This window comes from Scardinius erythrophthalmus (assembly GCF_964197995.2).
Source record: "Scardinius erythrophthalmus genome assembly, chromosome: 3".
Classification (NCBI taxonomy): Eukaryota; Metazoa; Chordata; class Actinopteri; order Cypriniformes; family Leuciscidae; genus Scardinius; species Scardinius erythrophthalmus.
In genome coordinates, this window is record NC_138223.1 from 25,578,634 (window position 1) to 25,594,770 (window position 16,137).

General features: G+C 35.7%; 1 protein-coding gene across 3 annotated transcripts in view; it reads right to left on the reverse strand.

Annotated features, from left to right (window-relative positions):
• The window catches only part of rims1b (regulating synaptic membrane exocytosis 1b), a gene marked incomplete at both ends in the record, with an annotated part of 89,184 nt that overhangs the window by 26,643 nt on the left and 46,404 nt on the right, over positions 1-16,137 (reverse strand). Inside the window, 14 exons of one of the 3 annotated variants that reach the window (XM_081361721.1) lie at positions 2,145-2,207; positions 2,682-2,795; positions 3,401-3,554; positions 5,589-5,645; positions 10,288-10,441; positions 10,742-10,913; positions 11,679-11,809; positions 11,955-12,073; positions 12,615-12,661; positions 12,938-12,994; positions 13,109-13,232; positions 13,447-13,546; positions 15,056-15,166; positions 15,351-15,391. In XM_081361721.1, coding sequence (XP_081217847.1) covers positions 2,145-2,207; positions 2,682-2,795; positions 3,401-3,554; positions 5,589-5,645; positions 10,288-10,441; positions 10,742-10,913; positions 11,679-11,809; positions 11,955-12,073; positions 12,615-12,661; positions 12,938-12,994; positions 13,109-13,232; positions 13,447-13,546; positions 15,056-15,166; positions 15,351-15,391 — 1,444 coding nt within the window. Of the gene's footprint in view, positions 1-2,144; positions 2,208-2,681; positions 2,796-3,400; positions 3,555-5,588; positions 5,646-10,287; positions 10,442-10,741; positions 10,914-11,678; positions 11,810-11,954; positions 12,074-12,605; positions 12,662-12,937; positions 12,995-13,108; positions 13,233-13,446; positions 13,547-15,055; positions 15,167-15,350; positions 15,392-16,137 lie in introns of all 3 variants that reach the window. The other 2 variants (XM_081361722.1, XM_081361720.1) reach the window with 2 other exon arrangements.

Here is a 16,137-nt window from a genome sequence, read left to right on the forward strand (position 1 = left end):
AAAGAGATAAACAAAAGCATGCATAACAGCCCCAAAAAGAAAGTAAAAAAATCTACGAAACTGACGTAAAAGAAGAGAGGGGCTTGGTGGCTTTTTGTATGCGAACATCACAAGAAGGGAAATTACTGATGCTCTTAGTTTAATATACACTATATGGACAGAAGTATTGGAACACACCTCTTAATTATCAGACCCAGTGCCACAAGTGTATAAAATCAAGCACCTATGTAGTCAACATTTACAAACATTTGTGGGAAAAAATGGTCGTTCTGAAGAGCTTAAGCATTGTTCACCTGTGATAGGATGCCATGTTTGCAGTCAGTTTGTGAAATTTCATCTCTGCTAGATATTTCACAGTCAACTGAAAGTAGTAGGCTATAATTCGAAAGTGGAAGCTATAGGAACTGCAGCCACGAAGTGGAAAACCGAGTAAAGTCACAGAGCGGTGTCACCGAGTGCTGAGCCGCAAGGTGTGTAAAAGTCGCCAACGCTGATTCCATAGCCGAAGTGTTCCAAACTTCCACTGGCATTAATATCAGCACAAAAAAATTGTGTGGCAGGAGCTTTGTGGAATTGGTTTCCATGGCCGAGCAGCAACATGCAAGCCTCACATCACGAAGTACAATGCCAAGCATTGGATGGAGTGGTGCAGGAGTATGCTACGTGCCTGACTGCCAACTGTTAAATGTAGTGGAGGAGGGATACTGGTACAGGGCTGTTTTTCAGGGGTTGGCCCCTTACTTCTAGTGAAGGGAAATCTTAATTTTTCAGCATAATAAGACATTTTGGACAATGGCATGTTTCCAACTTTGTGGGAACAGTTTGAGGAAAGCCCTTTTCTATTCCAGCATGAATGTGCCCTAGTGCACAATGCAAGGTCCGTGGTTGGATGAGTTTGTTGAGGAAGAACTTGATTGGCCCACACAGAGCCTTGACCTCAATCCCATCAAAGACCTTTGGGATGAACTGGAATGGATATTGCGAGCTCAGTATTCTTGTCCAACACCTGACCTCACAAATGCTCTACTGGATGAATGGGTAAAAATTCCCACAAGAACACTCCAAAATCTTGTGGAATGCCTTCCCAGAAGACTTGAAGCTGTCACAGCTCTATTTAGAAAGTGATGTCATTACAGCCCCTGTTTGTGTAATGGTCAGGTGTCCCAATACTTTTGTCCATATAGTGTATGACCTATCGGTGTGATGGGGTTGTCAACTTCAGTGTACAATGTTATATTTATATTTGGGTCATCATGATATGAAAATATTGTAATTTGTGAAATATTGTGATTCTTTGTCTTTAGTCAATTTAAAATTGTGATTTATTGCGTCTTCTGCTCACTTGATTCTCAATAATCTTCACTGGTCTTTGGACTTTACCTATAAATATGTAGATAACTCATTCTGATTTTGAATTCAGGTTGAAAAGTAATAACTTAGTATGCTTTTGCAAACCAAAAGATTGCTCTGATGGTAGTTAATCTGCTTTTTCCCCTTAAAATCTTTCAACAAAGACAATTAATAATATACATCCAGTTACTTTGAAAGGAAAACATTGTTAACTACAGAGGTGAAAGGTTGTATGAGACACCCTTGAAAGTACAGCACAATGAAAGGGATGAAGAACAATGTATGTAATGACTAAAACAGCACACAAATCACACTAAGCAGAGGTACATTTCGCATTATCACAAGGGTCTGGAAAGCTTCAATAACAGAATTGGAATATGCTCAAGCACAACATTGATACTCGGTTAGTTTCAACCAGCTTACCTGTAAATATCTTTATGTATACCATTCACTAACAATGGCATCTTTGGGGGAAGTGTGTTACAGTGCCTAGCTAATTTCCTAATTTAATTAGCACAAACAAGCAGGCATCAAAAAGAGCAACAAAAAAAAAAAAAAAAAATTATTACTCAAGCAAACACACAAAAATGTTTAAATTGTTTTAACATGGCAGGCATAGAAAACACAATTCTTAAAAGGAAAAGGAACTCAAAGATTCTTGAATTAGGTATTGCAGTAAATCCTCATTTGGTTGATTATATGTCTTTGTCAAATGATTTGTATGCTCTAAAATTGTCAAGACATAAAATACAGGTAACTCAGAGTGGCAGCTTAGTACAGCTCTGGATTTTTACCTGTTTGTATGCAGGCACTCAGCACTCCCACCTCGGATTGATCTGTGCACCTCCAGGACCTCGCTGAGGTTGCCATGGTGATGATGAAACATTGAAAATTTGACAACCAAACATAAAAGAAAAGTAAGAGGATGGTGAGGAAAAAAGAAAAGAAAAAAAAGAAAATGTGTAGAAAATAATAGACATGTATTTAGCAATATTTGTACTATTATTAATGGGAATGAACTAAAAACTATGGCTGTTAGTCATTTTAGTAGTATTAGTATTTAGTAAAGTAACAGCATAAAACATTTTGTTGACAATATGAAAATCAAGTCAAACTCGGTTTCTAAAACATCAAATATTCTTGATGCTACTTATCATTAATAGTAAAAAGATCCATATGTGAATACAATTATGCAGTTCAATATAGCTAAAGCATTCAAATAATAAAACTGCACAAATCAATGTAGAGAGCTGAGTTACAATGTTTTCCACAAACACGCACACACATTTTTATATATGCATTTGCAGCATTAAGCACTAAAATAGCGATACCTGTCCTCTGAATATTCATAGTCCGAATCTCCGGAGCGATGTTCCTGGTGGGAGTCATGGTAACGAGAGGGAGAGCAGGAATGATGATGGTTTTTGTGGATCTCATCCAGACTCCTGATGAGAGGATGAAGGGTGATGAGTCGTACACCACATAAATCATCCTCTAGAGGGCAAGACACTGCACAGCTATATCACCTCCAGCATAATATTCTTAAAATATAACATTTAAGAAAGCAAGTATGAGCAGTGCATGGATCTGTGTCTATATAAAAACACTGAATACTGTAAAAATGTTTTCATTACTACAACATTTGTTTCCAAGCATTTTATTTAACATAATTATTTCATTCTAAAATATAATAACTGATAAATAATACAGGTATGCTTTACAGTGATAACAGGAAAATAATGATGCAAACGGAATTCAACTCTGCTGTAAAGCAGCTCTAAAAAGATAATAGTAAACAGTCATTATTCAGTTGAAATCAGTTCAGTATGGTTTCATTTCGGTTCAGTAACTGTGTAAAGTACATCAATTATGAAATGAGTTGAATTCAGCAGCTCTGATGTCATCATCCAGCTAAGTTGAGTTCTCATCCAATAGTTTATGTGCACTCAAATCAGTAATATTGCTGAATATTAAGTGACCCCAGTTAGTGGTCAGTCAGGTTGAATTTGTTGAACATGCAAATATGTGATATCCAATTGATGTGGCTCACCTCTGCATAGGGACATGTGCAGGTCGTGACCGGGCTCTACATTGGTCTTCTCGGTGCGGGGATACTGACCGCGAGCGATGCTGTATGGCCGCCTGCCTCTCAGGTACGGTCAGTGTGCTTGACCTCTCTCTGTCTCTGGAGTTCCTCTCTGCTGCTTTAATACATATACATTTTGTGTCACGAACTTGTTCCAGTTAAAACAATGCACCTTTTTGGAGGGACATCAGAGAGTGACAATAACACACCCACATTCACATTTCTAAAACTACTACAACAATTCATGCCAAAGGATTGTGCTGAGGTACCAGCACAACTGCTACTGCTCTACACATGCTAGAAAGAAAACAAGCACAAAAAAGGCACTATATGATTGTATTTTTTACAAATGTTTATCTGATTGTGTCACCTTAAATGTGTTTATTTTCAATCAGTTGGTTTCATGTATTACATCAATGTTATCCAAGCCAGAGTTAACTATACGTGGTGCATGAGTTTTGTGAGTTTAAAAAATGTGTCGTGATGGTAAAAATATGATATGGGAGGAAAAAAATCATTTAAATGCTTCTCATTCCCTCACAAAACTTTTGCGTTCTCACAAATATCTTTACCATCACCATGTCTCTTTAGTGGCTCCATAAACATTTTCCTCTCTCTTTGTTTTTTTGTATTTCTTGACATAGCAGTTAAAAACCAGCAAAAAAAAAAATGATTAGAGATGCATTAAGGCTTGGTGCCCAACGGTACTCAAGTCAAGTAAATAACACAGTTTCAATGTTATAAATTAATTTCCCAGAATGCAACTGTAAACAACTAAAGATAATGCTACAGTACAACTGATGAAGGATTTGCTGGTTAAAAACGCAGAGATTAGAGCTTTAATTAGGCTAACCCAATCCATCAAATCATGATGTGAAACAAAGCATTAACGAGACGTAAAAAGCGTATATATCATTTCTGTATAATTTCCACTGAAACATACAGATTCCATTACTTAAGTTCACTTATGAAAACATCTGTGAAGTGAATGCATTTGAGCACAATTTAACAGAGAACTGGAGAAGCAGATTGAGTTGTTGTCAGGAATTGATGCTCTTTGTAAGAGAAATCTGACTTTACATTTCTAACTTGCAGTTACATTAAAATGTAGATTTGGGAAGGAAATGAATCTTCTCGCAATCAAAGTTGAAAGAAAATTAGAATAAAGCTAAATTAAGCATTGAGCGCTAGAATTCATGACTCATGCTTCTGATAAACTTTGATTGCTCATCAAAGCACTAACACTAAACAAGTTTTTTTCAATTAATAAACAGAATATAAATGGAAAGCACTCAAATATCTGCACTGTAGACATAAACATGTAAATAAACATTGCACTAAATATTACTGCATAGATAATTAACATAAATGTCAAAAAAGTCTCATTATCAACTCCTCAATATTGAAACTGACTATTAAGTTATACTGGTGCAACTCTATGGCATAAAACATTATACAGTGTTTACTGCAGGTCTGACAACTTGCAGTACTCATGTTAAAAATATGCATGGAACATAGTATAAAACATAAAATTTAAAATATCAGCCACAGCATATTCTTCTTTTAAGCTCTAAATTCTAAAGCAAGCTTTTCTACAGGCATGCAACAGAGATAACATCCATTGTCATAAGACCCATATTAATCCTGTTACATGCTGTAATACAATCTTATAATTACTTTTACCCTTTTGCAATTCCAGCTTACAACAAAATTAAACAGGTCTTATGAAGGTAATAAAAGTGTGTTTTTATAGAGAGTGATTGACATACAGAGTCATTCCTCCACAGTGTCCATGCACAATTAATGTGAGGTACTTCTGTGGTTCAAATTAACACTACAGTTCAGCCCAGCATAGGAGGAGAGAGACCGTATTCTGTACTTCAAAAACTAACACAACCTTCTCTTATAATCCATTATTCTATTCTAAAACAAACTTTTTCATCTTATGCTTTCATCTGTGCCAATTAAGAATCATATTCATTTGTATATCAACTAATGGGCTTCTATGCAAATAAAAGGCTTGGAGGAAAATTAAAAACAGCTGTATTTTCTACAGTACACCTCTGCAGTAATAATACGTGACATTAGCTTTCTCTCTCACCCTGTGTTGGGTTTCTACTCTCCGAACAGAGTAAGCATTGCCCCCACCCACCTGAGGACACTACTGTTATACCATCATCATAATCTGTTTCAATGATGCGATGAGATCCTGAGACACACACACACACACACACACACACACATACACAGCATACAATTCAACTGCTGAACATAAAAACAACATGTATTATAATTGCATTATATCCTTCCTTCAAAGCTATTTTACCTTATTTTCCTTTATAGTGTAAAACAATAGATTTAAAGGTTTTTTGTATTTTTGTAAAAATTTAGCCGTTTTAAAGTGCCCCTATTATGCTATTTTAAAAGTTACTAATTTTGTTTTGAATGTCTCCTACAATAGTTTTTCATGACTCCAAGGTCAAAAAACACAAATTTTCTCATAATATACATATCAGAATCATTTATTTTCTCACAGTATCTGAAACGCTTTGAGGATTTAGTCTCTCTAAACCCCTCCTTACTGAGAGCCTACTCAGCTCTGATTGGTCCAATGGCTCAGTCTGTTGTGATTGGTCCTATGCTTACAGTGTGTCAAAACTTCCATTACCATATCTGAATATCAGCTCTGAAGTCTTCCTTAGCTCTTGTATACACAGTATTACAGTACGATTATGTCGGTTTTACTGTATCAATTTGAGCAAAGTGGATTTGCTTTAACAGCACAGAAAACAGCAAATTCTCGATATGTCGACAACACGAACGAAACTCTTCCAGACCTCAGCTACAACTACAGTGTTAGAGGGTGGGCATTTTTCGCAGGCAGCCAATGATGACCATAGGCTGGCATTATGCAAACTTGTTACAAACCTATGTAAGTACGTGCAGGAATTAAGACTAGACTTACTTACCACTTGTTACAGGCAGTTCAGAATCGATTTTGTGAAAAAATAGGCATAAATCTAGCTTACACATTTACCAAAATTATTATACGCCTGTTATTATACAATGTCACTTCTCTGTCATTCACGGCCCTGACGAGAACGTCAGTCTCCGCGGCTGTGAACCACTCCTGGCGTGCGCCTGGCAAATCCGCCGTTATAATAGCAATCCACCATGGAACAAGCGCACCTGCTCTTAAAGGGAATGTGAGATGATGCTCTGATTGGTTTATTTCACATTACGCCCAAACCACACCTATGAATAATGAAGCTACTTCAGACCAACCCATTTTAGATTTGTGTCGGGCGCAAGAGTCATTTATCCCGCCGGTATAATAGCAACAGCGCCCAAGACCCGCCCACAAAGTTACTTGCGTTTTGCGCTTGATACTTGCTTTTCAGATAGTTAAAATAGGGCCCAATATCTTATAAAGCATAATTCGGTCACTCTAATAACTTTCAGAAATTGAAGTAATGGATTTTGATGCAGCTTTTCTCTGGTCTGGTCTGGTCTGTTTTTTTTTGCTTTATAAATGGCTTTGTACTGTAGCTCAGTCCCAATTACCCTCTTCTCAGCATGCACTGGTGTATGAATAATTAATATGCTTGCATTTTTTGAGCATTTGCTTGATTTATTTATACTGTAGTTGTTGGTGATTTCAGGATGCTTCTGTTCATGTACTGATGATCAGTTAGCTGCAGTGTTAATCTATTCAACAACACTGCTTATGGAAATGTTCATTAACAAAGTGTTTTTTTGATTATGAGTTATGACTACAAAGCCAAGGCGTAAAATATGCATAACGATGATAATGTTTTTTTTTAAGATAAACTTTAACCAAAAATATGAAGTAAACAAATAGCACAGCAAGATACAAACAATGCACATATTTTTTAGATAAAGAAAAATCAAAAAAAAAAAAAAATGATTGTTTCAAATAATCAAATTATGCTGAGTACTGTCCTGCTTGAGCTGCATGAGCTGAACAATGAACACCAGTAAACTGAAGTGCTTAATTAACTCACCCAAATGCTTTTTCTGTAACAATGCAATAAAACCCATCTACAAAATGTAAAATGAATAACTGAAGAATTCACATTCACAAGTTATGTTTCTTTTTTTGAATGTTGATAAGTGCTTAAAGCAATATATAAAATGAATGAAAATTTGGTTTAATTTTGATTAACGTCAACAAAATAATTTGTGTCACTTAAAATTAGTAAAAACGAATTTGATATGACAAAATATTCACTAAATTTAAAGGCTTTTTTTTCCACCAAAAAAAAAAAAAAAGTTAAAAATAGACTATTTCATGAGTGCTTTGTCTCATCAGTGTTTATGAGATGAGCATTCATGTGATGTTGTTAATAGTTTAGGAAAACAAGCACTTTGTTCTCCATGATGTACATTTCTCATAGAAAACATCAAATGAAGCACACAATATTGACCATTTTAAAACCATGTAAATAAAGATTTACTTTTTTTTTGTTTCTTAGAAAATCTAAAACGGGGGTTACGTATGCAACCCGGTTCCCTGTGAAGGGAACGAGACGCTGTGTCATGGCGTTGACGCTATGTACAGCAGATTGAGGAAGCTGTTCTGCTGAACCACCCGTCTACTTGTCCACCTCCAAGCCCTCAGAGTCAGATGCAGAATACTATAAAATAACAATTTATGCCTCAATCTGTGATAAGAAGCCATGTCACTTCGCAGAAGACAGTTATTTCAATCACTCGTCGCTATAACATGATTTTGGAATAAAATATGTTATTATTCTCAAACATTGTATTTTGACGCTGTACTAAGCTAAAAACGATTAGCATTCTCTTAATGAAATCACATAACATGGTTTAAAAATGTTTTAAGTAAATCTCAGAATTTTATCATTGATTGAATTAATTCTGACGATATGACAACAAGCTGCCAGATGTTTTCTTTCAAATGAGTCTGCAATGTTTGAAGTCCAAGGGCTTCAAGAACTATGTATTTTAATTTGGGTACGCCATTTTTGGGATTTGGGTTCCAAATGGGGACGCAAGTTAACAGGTTAACAGTTGTGTTGTTAAAACTTATTTATAATACTGTTGAACTGGACAGTATTTTCTCTCTCCTGGTTATGCAATAGAAAGCAAAACACAAAATTTGACTGACAAGATTTTTTTTTTTTTTTTCAAGGTCTCTATACATATCTCGATATACCATTACTGTGGATTCTTTTGGCCAAAAAGAATATCGTGACAGCCCTAGTAAATCAGAAAAATCTGATATTGTGACAGCCCTTGTACACACGAGAACTGACCTAGCGTGCTCCTCACCCATACAGAAAATGCATGTCATGTGAGTCGTCCGCTGTAAAAAAGCAAGTGCACTGCATCACACATATCCTGTAGTTCAGTTCTGACATTGTTTTCTAACTCCTGTCTAAAGACTTTAAATACACACACACAATACAAGAACAGACACACGCTCAACAAACATGCGGCTTCTGAGTACAAATAAGATGACCATGCGAATTTTTGGCATCTGCTTCAGACACCGGCTCACGCAGGAGCATTCCCATAGCGTCAACGCCATGACGCAGCATCAGAGTTCAACTTCGAAAGGGAACATACTTTATCTAGACATGTAATCAAGTCTTCTAGACCAAAATTGTAAGACATTGTTTGGTCAGTAAATATATTTTTGGTGCTTATATAAAATTTAGTGCTGGGTAACGATTAATCGCGATTAATCGCATCCAAAATAAAAGTTTGTGTTTCCATAATATATGTGTGTGTGCTGTGAATAATTATTTTGTCTATATAAATACACATACATGCATGTATATATTTAAGAAAAATGTGTTATTTATTTATACAATTTTTATATTTATACTGTAAATAATATAAATTATGGTAATACAGGTTATATACAGTATATACATGCAAATATTTCTTAAATACATACATGCATATGTATGTATTTATATATACAAAATAATTATACACATCACACATACATATAGGGGTGTCACTTTTGTGAAAAAATCCTGTTCGATTTTTGAGACATAAGTGTTCGTTGAATCGACTGTAAAATCGATTTTCCATGTCTAAAGACGTTTCCATTTTAAACGCCAAATATAGACAAATCCACAAACAACTAACAAGCATTAGGACGAACGTAAAGAGGGTGCTTGAGACGCGCACAAGTCAGCAATATTCCTGATGATTTATTGGCGTGAAGTTTCGTGCACAATGACAAACAGGAGTGCAACATTCTCAAAAACAATAAGCAGAGTGGACTGCCATAACATCAATGAAAAACATTACTGCAGAAATGTCAAACAAATTTCGCCTACGTAGGCGATTGTAGACCGTAGCCCGTATCTGTATCTGTATGCATGAGACTGTCTGAATACCGGCAGAATTCACATTTTTGTAGTAAATAGAAACATTATGCAGAAGTATAATTTGCTGTTATGTGTGTTTGTCAGAGCCTGCATTTGCTGTGTGAGGCGCGTTCACTGCTAGCGTATTGTGACGAGCTGGACGCGCTCCGAGAAAAGACGATTCGTTAAAATCGACGTTAACCGTTAAAATCGATTCCCTATTTTCGGTTTCGAAACTTGTGTTGATTGGTCCGATCGATTGTGCAATCGATTTTCGAATGTAAAGTGACAGCCCTACACACATATATTGTATATATATATATATATATATATATATATATATATATATATATATATATATATATATATATCACATATATTAAATAATCGCGATTAATCGTTGCCCAGCATATGCAAATTATGTAAATAAATTAGAAATAAGTGACACACATCACTAGCACACATACACTAGCTGATACTTACTTTGCAGTTTTTTACTAGGACTATCTCCATGAACATGTCTGCGGGGGAGGCAGGGGGATGGCTGAGGCAATGGTAGGGATGAAACATCATGGGATTGCAATTTGTACCAGTGTGGCTGGTCATCCAATAGAGCTGTTTCTAGCTCAATCAGAATCTGGGCAAAGAGAAAGACAGAAAGAGGAATTTGAACCATGTTAGAATTACTATTTGGAGGCCAAAAGAACCTGAAGGGTCCTGTGGAGTCAAAGGAATTGAACACATTACTTCACAAATGCACTTTTCGTTGAATTCACTTCTGAAATGAATCCATACAAATATATTATGTGTTGTTCCGAACCTAGATATAGATAAATTAGATATCTTACTCTCAAGACAAAATAATTGAAGCACACACACACACACACACACACACACACACACACACACACACACACACACACACACACACACACACCTCTCCCATAAATTCACTCTCTTCTTCCTGGACTCTGGGCTGGTCCCAAACAGTGATCTCCAACATGCGCTCTCTGAAGTCTCTGCGGTGGATGTGAGAATACAGGAACGTCTGGTTCCATTTTGGCTCTGCACTCTTCTTCACCGTTTTCGTCCTTCTCTTGCTCTTGTCACTAGAGGAATGTAGTGTGTTTAAAAGAGTGTGTACACTGCAAAACTTTGCAAATTTCTCCCAAAAATCAGCACAGAAAAAGCAGATTCCATTTCCACCTGCTTATTATTCAATCTTTTAACATGGAATGAATTTCATAAACTCAGCATTACCCAAAATGAAAAATGCAAGTGAGGTCTTACAGTACACAGCTAGTGCATTGATAAATATATCATGAAAGAAAGAAAAGAAAATACAAAACCATTCCAAATAGTTAAAACATTTAAAATAATAAAATATTTCTGAGACCCCCTATCTACAATACCGTTCAAAATTTACGGTTGGTAAGATTTCTTTGGTGGTTTTGAAATAAGTCTATTATGCTCATAAAGACCTTTATCTTTGATAAAATCTTTACTTGATCAAAAATAGAGTGAACTGTAATGTGAAATGTAATTAGAATTTAAAATAATGCATATTTTCCTGTGATTCAGCAAAGTAGAAATTTCAGCAGCCATTGCTCCAGAAATCATTGTAATATGCTGACTTGGTACTTAAGAATCATTTCTAATGATCACCATTGAAAATAGATGTGCTGCTTTATATTTTTGTGGATTATTTGATGAATAGAACAGCACTTACAGTATTTTAAATATTTTTTTTGTAAAAATGTAAAGCGTTCTTGCTGAATAAAAGTATACAAAGAAACAAACAAATGGTACTGACCTGAAAAAAACAACAACCTTGAAACAACTCTTTGATTTTTAATATATTTGACATTTTTTACCTTCTATCAGGAAGAAAATACATTTTGACGTAGGGATTTCTGGGACGTCCGTCAGGTCGAGGGGGCAGTTCTCGTGCTTGTAGGACATTCACAATAAGCTGATGGCCCACTTTATCATACCATAATTTCACCTTGGTAAAAAGAATGTTCACAAAATGTTGGCTATACATTATTTAAATATAAGCTAGCAGATAAAATGTCATCACCAAACTACCTTCCTTTTCAGTTGAGAAAACAGGGCTAAATATTTTCTCTGCAAAGTGGTTTTACACTTACCGACAGCTGGCCTGGCAGTACCAGAGGGAGGTCTCTCAACATCCCGGGACTAGTCGGTGACATTACAGAGATGGATGGACGGTCCATCTTTTGTGATTCATCTATAGAACTTGAACCAGCTGTAAGTTTAAATAGCTGACATGTTAAATGTGCAGCTGTAAAGATGTATTGCACGCTTATTGAAGAAACGTCTTAATAACAAGAACAACATTAGAAAAGTGATAACTCATGCAAATATGTACATTTTCGTATCATTTACACACCCTAATGGAGTTCATTTTGATAGATTTCTTAGTCGTAGTTTTTGTCATGTCATTCAAATTCATCTCTTACTAAAATTTCATTCTATAAAAATAACATTTTAGTTTACAGAAGTGTTAAATTAAATAAAATATCCCAATAAAATGATAGATTATTGATTTAAACATGAATGAACGTAATTGTAAATTCTGAAATAATAACATAACAAGGAGTACACTAATTGAATGAAAATACTGTAAATTCTTTACGCTTTATTATTCATTGTTAATATATTAACAAATATTTTTTTAATGTGATGACACATTTTTGGAAAAAATTGTTAATGACTACTGGAAAAAAAGACGTGTTTCAAATGGCACAACTGTGAGTAAATGATGACAGAATTTTCACAAAACCTACTTGATTCTAGAGGAGGATGTGATGTCCCTGGAAGTCTCGGTGTATCTCTGTAGGAAAATTGAAACACAGGAAAAAAAAAATGTCAGATGACAGATCATTAGCTTCTCTCTCTGTCAGTTTTTCTACACACATAAACATTGACTTGACTGCATTTCCCCTTTTGAGACATCATGGAAACACTGTCCAGTCACAGGAAAGAATAGGGAACCAAAGGACCGCTGATGCAATGACTGAACAGTTTTAACTATGAGAGGAGGGTCTGGAGCATGTAGGGTGACAATGGGGACACTGGGAGGAAGAACACTCTCAGATACTTTACTTACTGATATGCTCTATAGACCTTTTTCAAGAAGTTTTTGGACAGAATACGTTGAATACATCTTTAACATGCGACAGGAAGAAAAATCATTGGAGTCACTCATATATCCAGAGTTTTGTTTTCTTTTATATCATTTCCAAACCATGTTTGATTTTTTGTGCTTTGTTTAGCTTACCCAATTGGTCTGGACACAACTATTTCCACTTGAGGTGCTGACTGGGACTCTAGAATAATATTGTACACTTCCTTTTTAGTTGCTCCAGGCAAAGCCTTCCCATTCCACTGCAACACCTCATCGCCTGAAATCAAAAAAAGAAACTATTTAGCACTTGGCGGTGTTCTGCATAGACAGACTGACTGAATAATGAGCTGTGAAAAATGTAGACATGCAACCAAAAATAGCAACAGAGATCTAGCAAAAGACATTAATAAAGCTATGGTCGAAATAATATTTTAAAATACTGCGATTTTCTTACAGAGTTAGCCAAATTTAAATAATCATAATCATAATACCTGCTCGTAAATGGCCTACAATGTCAGCCAAACTTCCTTTCTTTACTTTGGTGATAAAGGCCCCCAGTCTCCCTGACTCCGTCATTTTCCCACCAACCACCTGGACAAGACAGATGACAGAGTCAACCATGTTTACTCACAATCTGCAAAAACAACCTAACTACTGTTCTTAAGCTTCTTTACATATTTCTTTTGTAAGGTATGGCACTAGCCACACTAAGGTTATAGGTTTGACTCCTAGAGAACACACAAACTGATAAACTGCTTTACTTGAATACACTGTAATGGCTGTTTCACATTGGAAGCACAAGCTGGGCGGAAGAAGTGCAGAAGCTGTGCATATACAGAGTGGAAGCATTATGCTTTCACACTGCAGTTTAACCGCGGCTTGTGTACTGCAATACAGACAAGTATCGTCCATTCTGTCACCTTTTTCATGTGCAGCACACTGTTCTGTGATCTGACAGTGTTTCCCTGCCACACATACATGCATATGGCATGCTGTATATACTGTACATAGTTTATATGATAAAAGTAATCTTAAAGTTAAGATATACCTCTAGTTTTATTTATTTAAACAGGCTTTTGAAATTTGGACAATGTGTTTTGTGTTTTTTTTTTTCACAGTGCTGAAAGCCTGTGAAACACGGAACACTTAATTTATGATTTTATGGTGAAATTTGAAGCAGTGTAAATGCGCTAATCTGTTAATATGGTGCCTGATTTTTTTTTTTACATTTTGTAAATGTTGGAGAATCTTTGATATGTCTGGAGAAAATCTGATTAAAAAAACTTGGGAATAAAAAAATTGTGCTGCTTACGCTCTGCTTACGCGCTCAGTGTGAAACAGGTTTCGCTTTGGATAAAATGTCTGCCAAATGCATTAATAGGAAGTATGAAAAAACAAAAGAAAAAAGATTTCAGAGGTATGTAAGTAAACGTAAAATAAGGAGTATAAAGACTGTTTAGTACCTTGAAAACACCAGAACAAGAACAGTAAAAAACCATACTTATGAATAAGATTGTACAGATTAAATAATGCAAATGTTTAAATTGTTTCCATGTTCTATATATTCCATATAATCTCCATGTATATTTTAAGACCACTATAAATTATTAAAATAAAGAAATCTTTCAAACCCTGAGTTTGACTACTTAAAAACCACAGATCGTTTTAAAAAAAAAGTGCAAATGGAGGAAAAGCTTGAAGGTCTTAATGGAAAGATTTGGGAAAGTGTTGTGGAAGTAAAAAATGCTGGGATCCTGTAGGGTTCTGATTTGAATGCAACATACATAAATAAATATGTAGGTATGTATGTAAAAATGAGCAAAGCTGAAAATTATAAAATGATGGTTTAAAATTCAAAAGAACATCATATTGTAACCACATCAACAATAGAACTAAAATCTAAAATCCTTTCATTTATTTCGTTATCATTATTCCTGTATTATTCATCATAATCTGTCACATCCGGCGCCAATTTCTTTCACCAGCAAAATTTCAATGAGCAACGGTAAAAGTGACCACACCTTTAGTGTAGCACAACCTTTCAAGTGCAATACAGAGACAATGTTATTAGCTGGTGTAAACTGCCATTGACAAGCTCACCTTCAGACCCAGTAGGGAACCGGCTTCTCGTGGCATGGTGGAGCGCTTACTTAGAGTGATACGGCCAATCAAATGATCTCCCTCTTTGGATGGCTGCCAGCTCACTGGATGCTGTGAGAAACAGAACAATGCTTTTTCAGTCCCATTAATGCTAAAAAATACATGTCCTGACACACATTTCAGAGAGTTCAGCTACAGAAACACTCTGTAATCAAACAACTTATGTGTCTGCTATTACGCCCATTGCCACTGATACATGTTTGCAATATGATTCAAATCTAACTGAAATACTTACATGCCACACAGTGGGATCCAGAGGATGACAGTCCCCGTCACCTGCAAAATATAAATTGACATTATAATTATGGTTGGGAATCGAATTACGATTCCAATTCCGCAATCGAATACTTAAGGTCAGGAATCGGATACTTGTTATACAATTCAAATTTCGATTCCTCTTATCGATTCTTTTGTGTGCATTTTAATATGACTTTGAACCATTCAAGCCCTAGTCCCGCACGTTGTTTTCTGTGCTGCACACACATCCAAAGCGCGATCACAAAAAAAGTGAATGTGTAAGAACATTTTTAAACCATAGACTCACGCGCTGTTTTCTGTGCTGTGCACACATCCAAATCGACGTGAGCACAGAAAGCTGCCTCTCATACTGAATAGTGCGCACGATACTGAACTGAGTTCTCTTCCGCATGTTTGAACGGACAAATACACACAAAAATATGTCAAAATATCCTCGTAAACACAGTCGGTTATGTCTCGAATGAACGTAACAGTTGACAAAGAAAACCCATGTGTAACAGTATATTAGATCCGTGCAGCAAGTGACAGCAGCCTAATATTCCTGATGCCGCACCACTTGCTATAATAACGTTAATCAAACAACAAAAGAATGCTAAATAACTTTTGTAACTATATTTGTAATGTATATTTTATTCATAAAGTGCAGTGTTATTTTACATTTGATTACAGTTTCCTGACAGGATGACTTTCGCGGGAAATTACATACATGTGTCATATTTGCGTACATACATCATAATTACGTACATGTTTCGTCATAATCATAA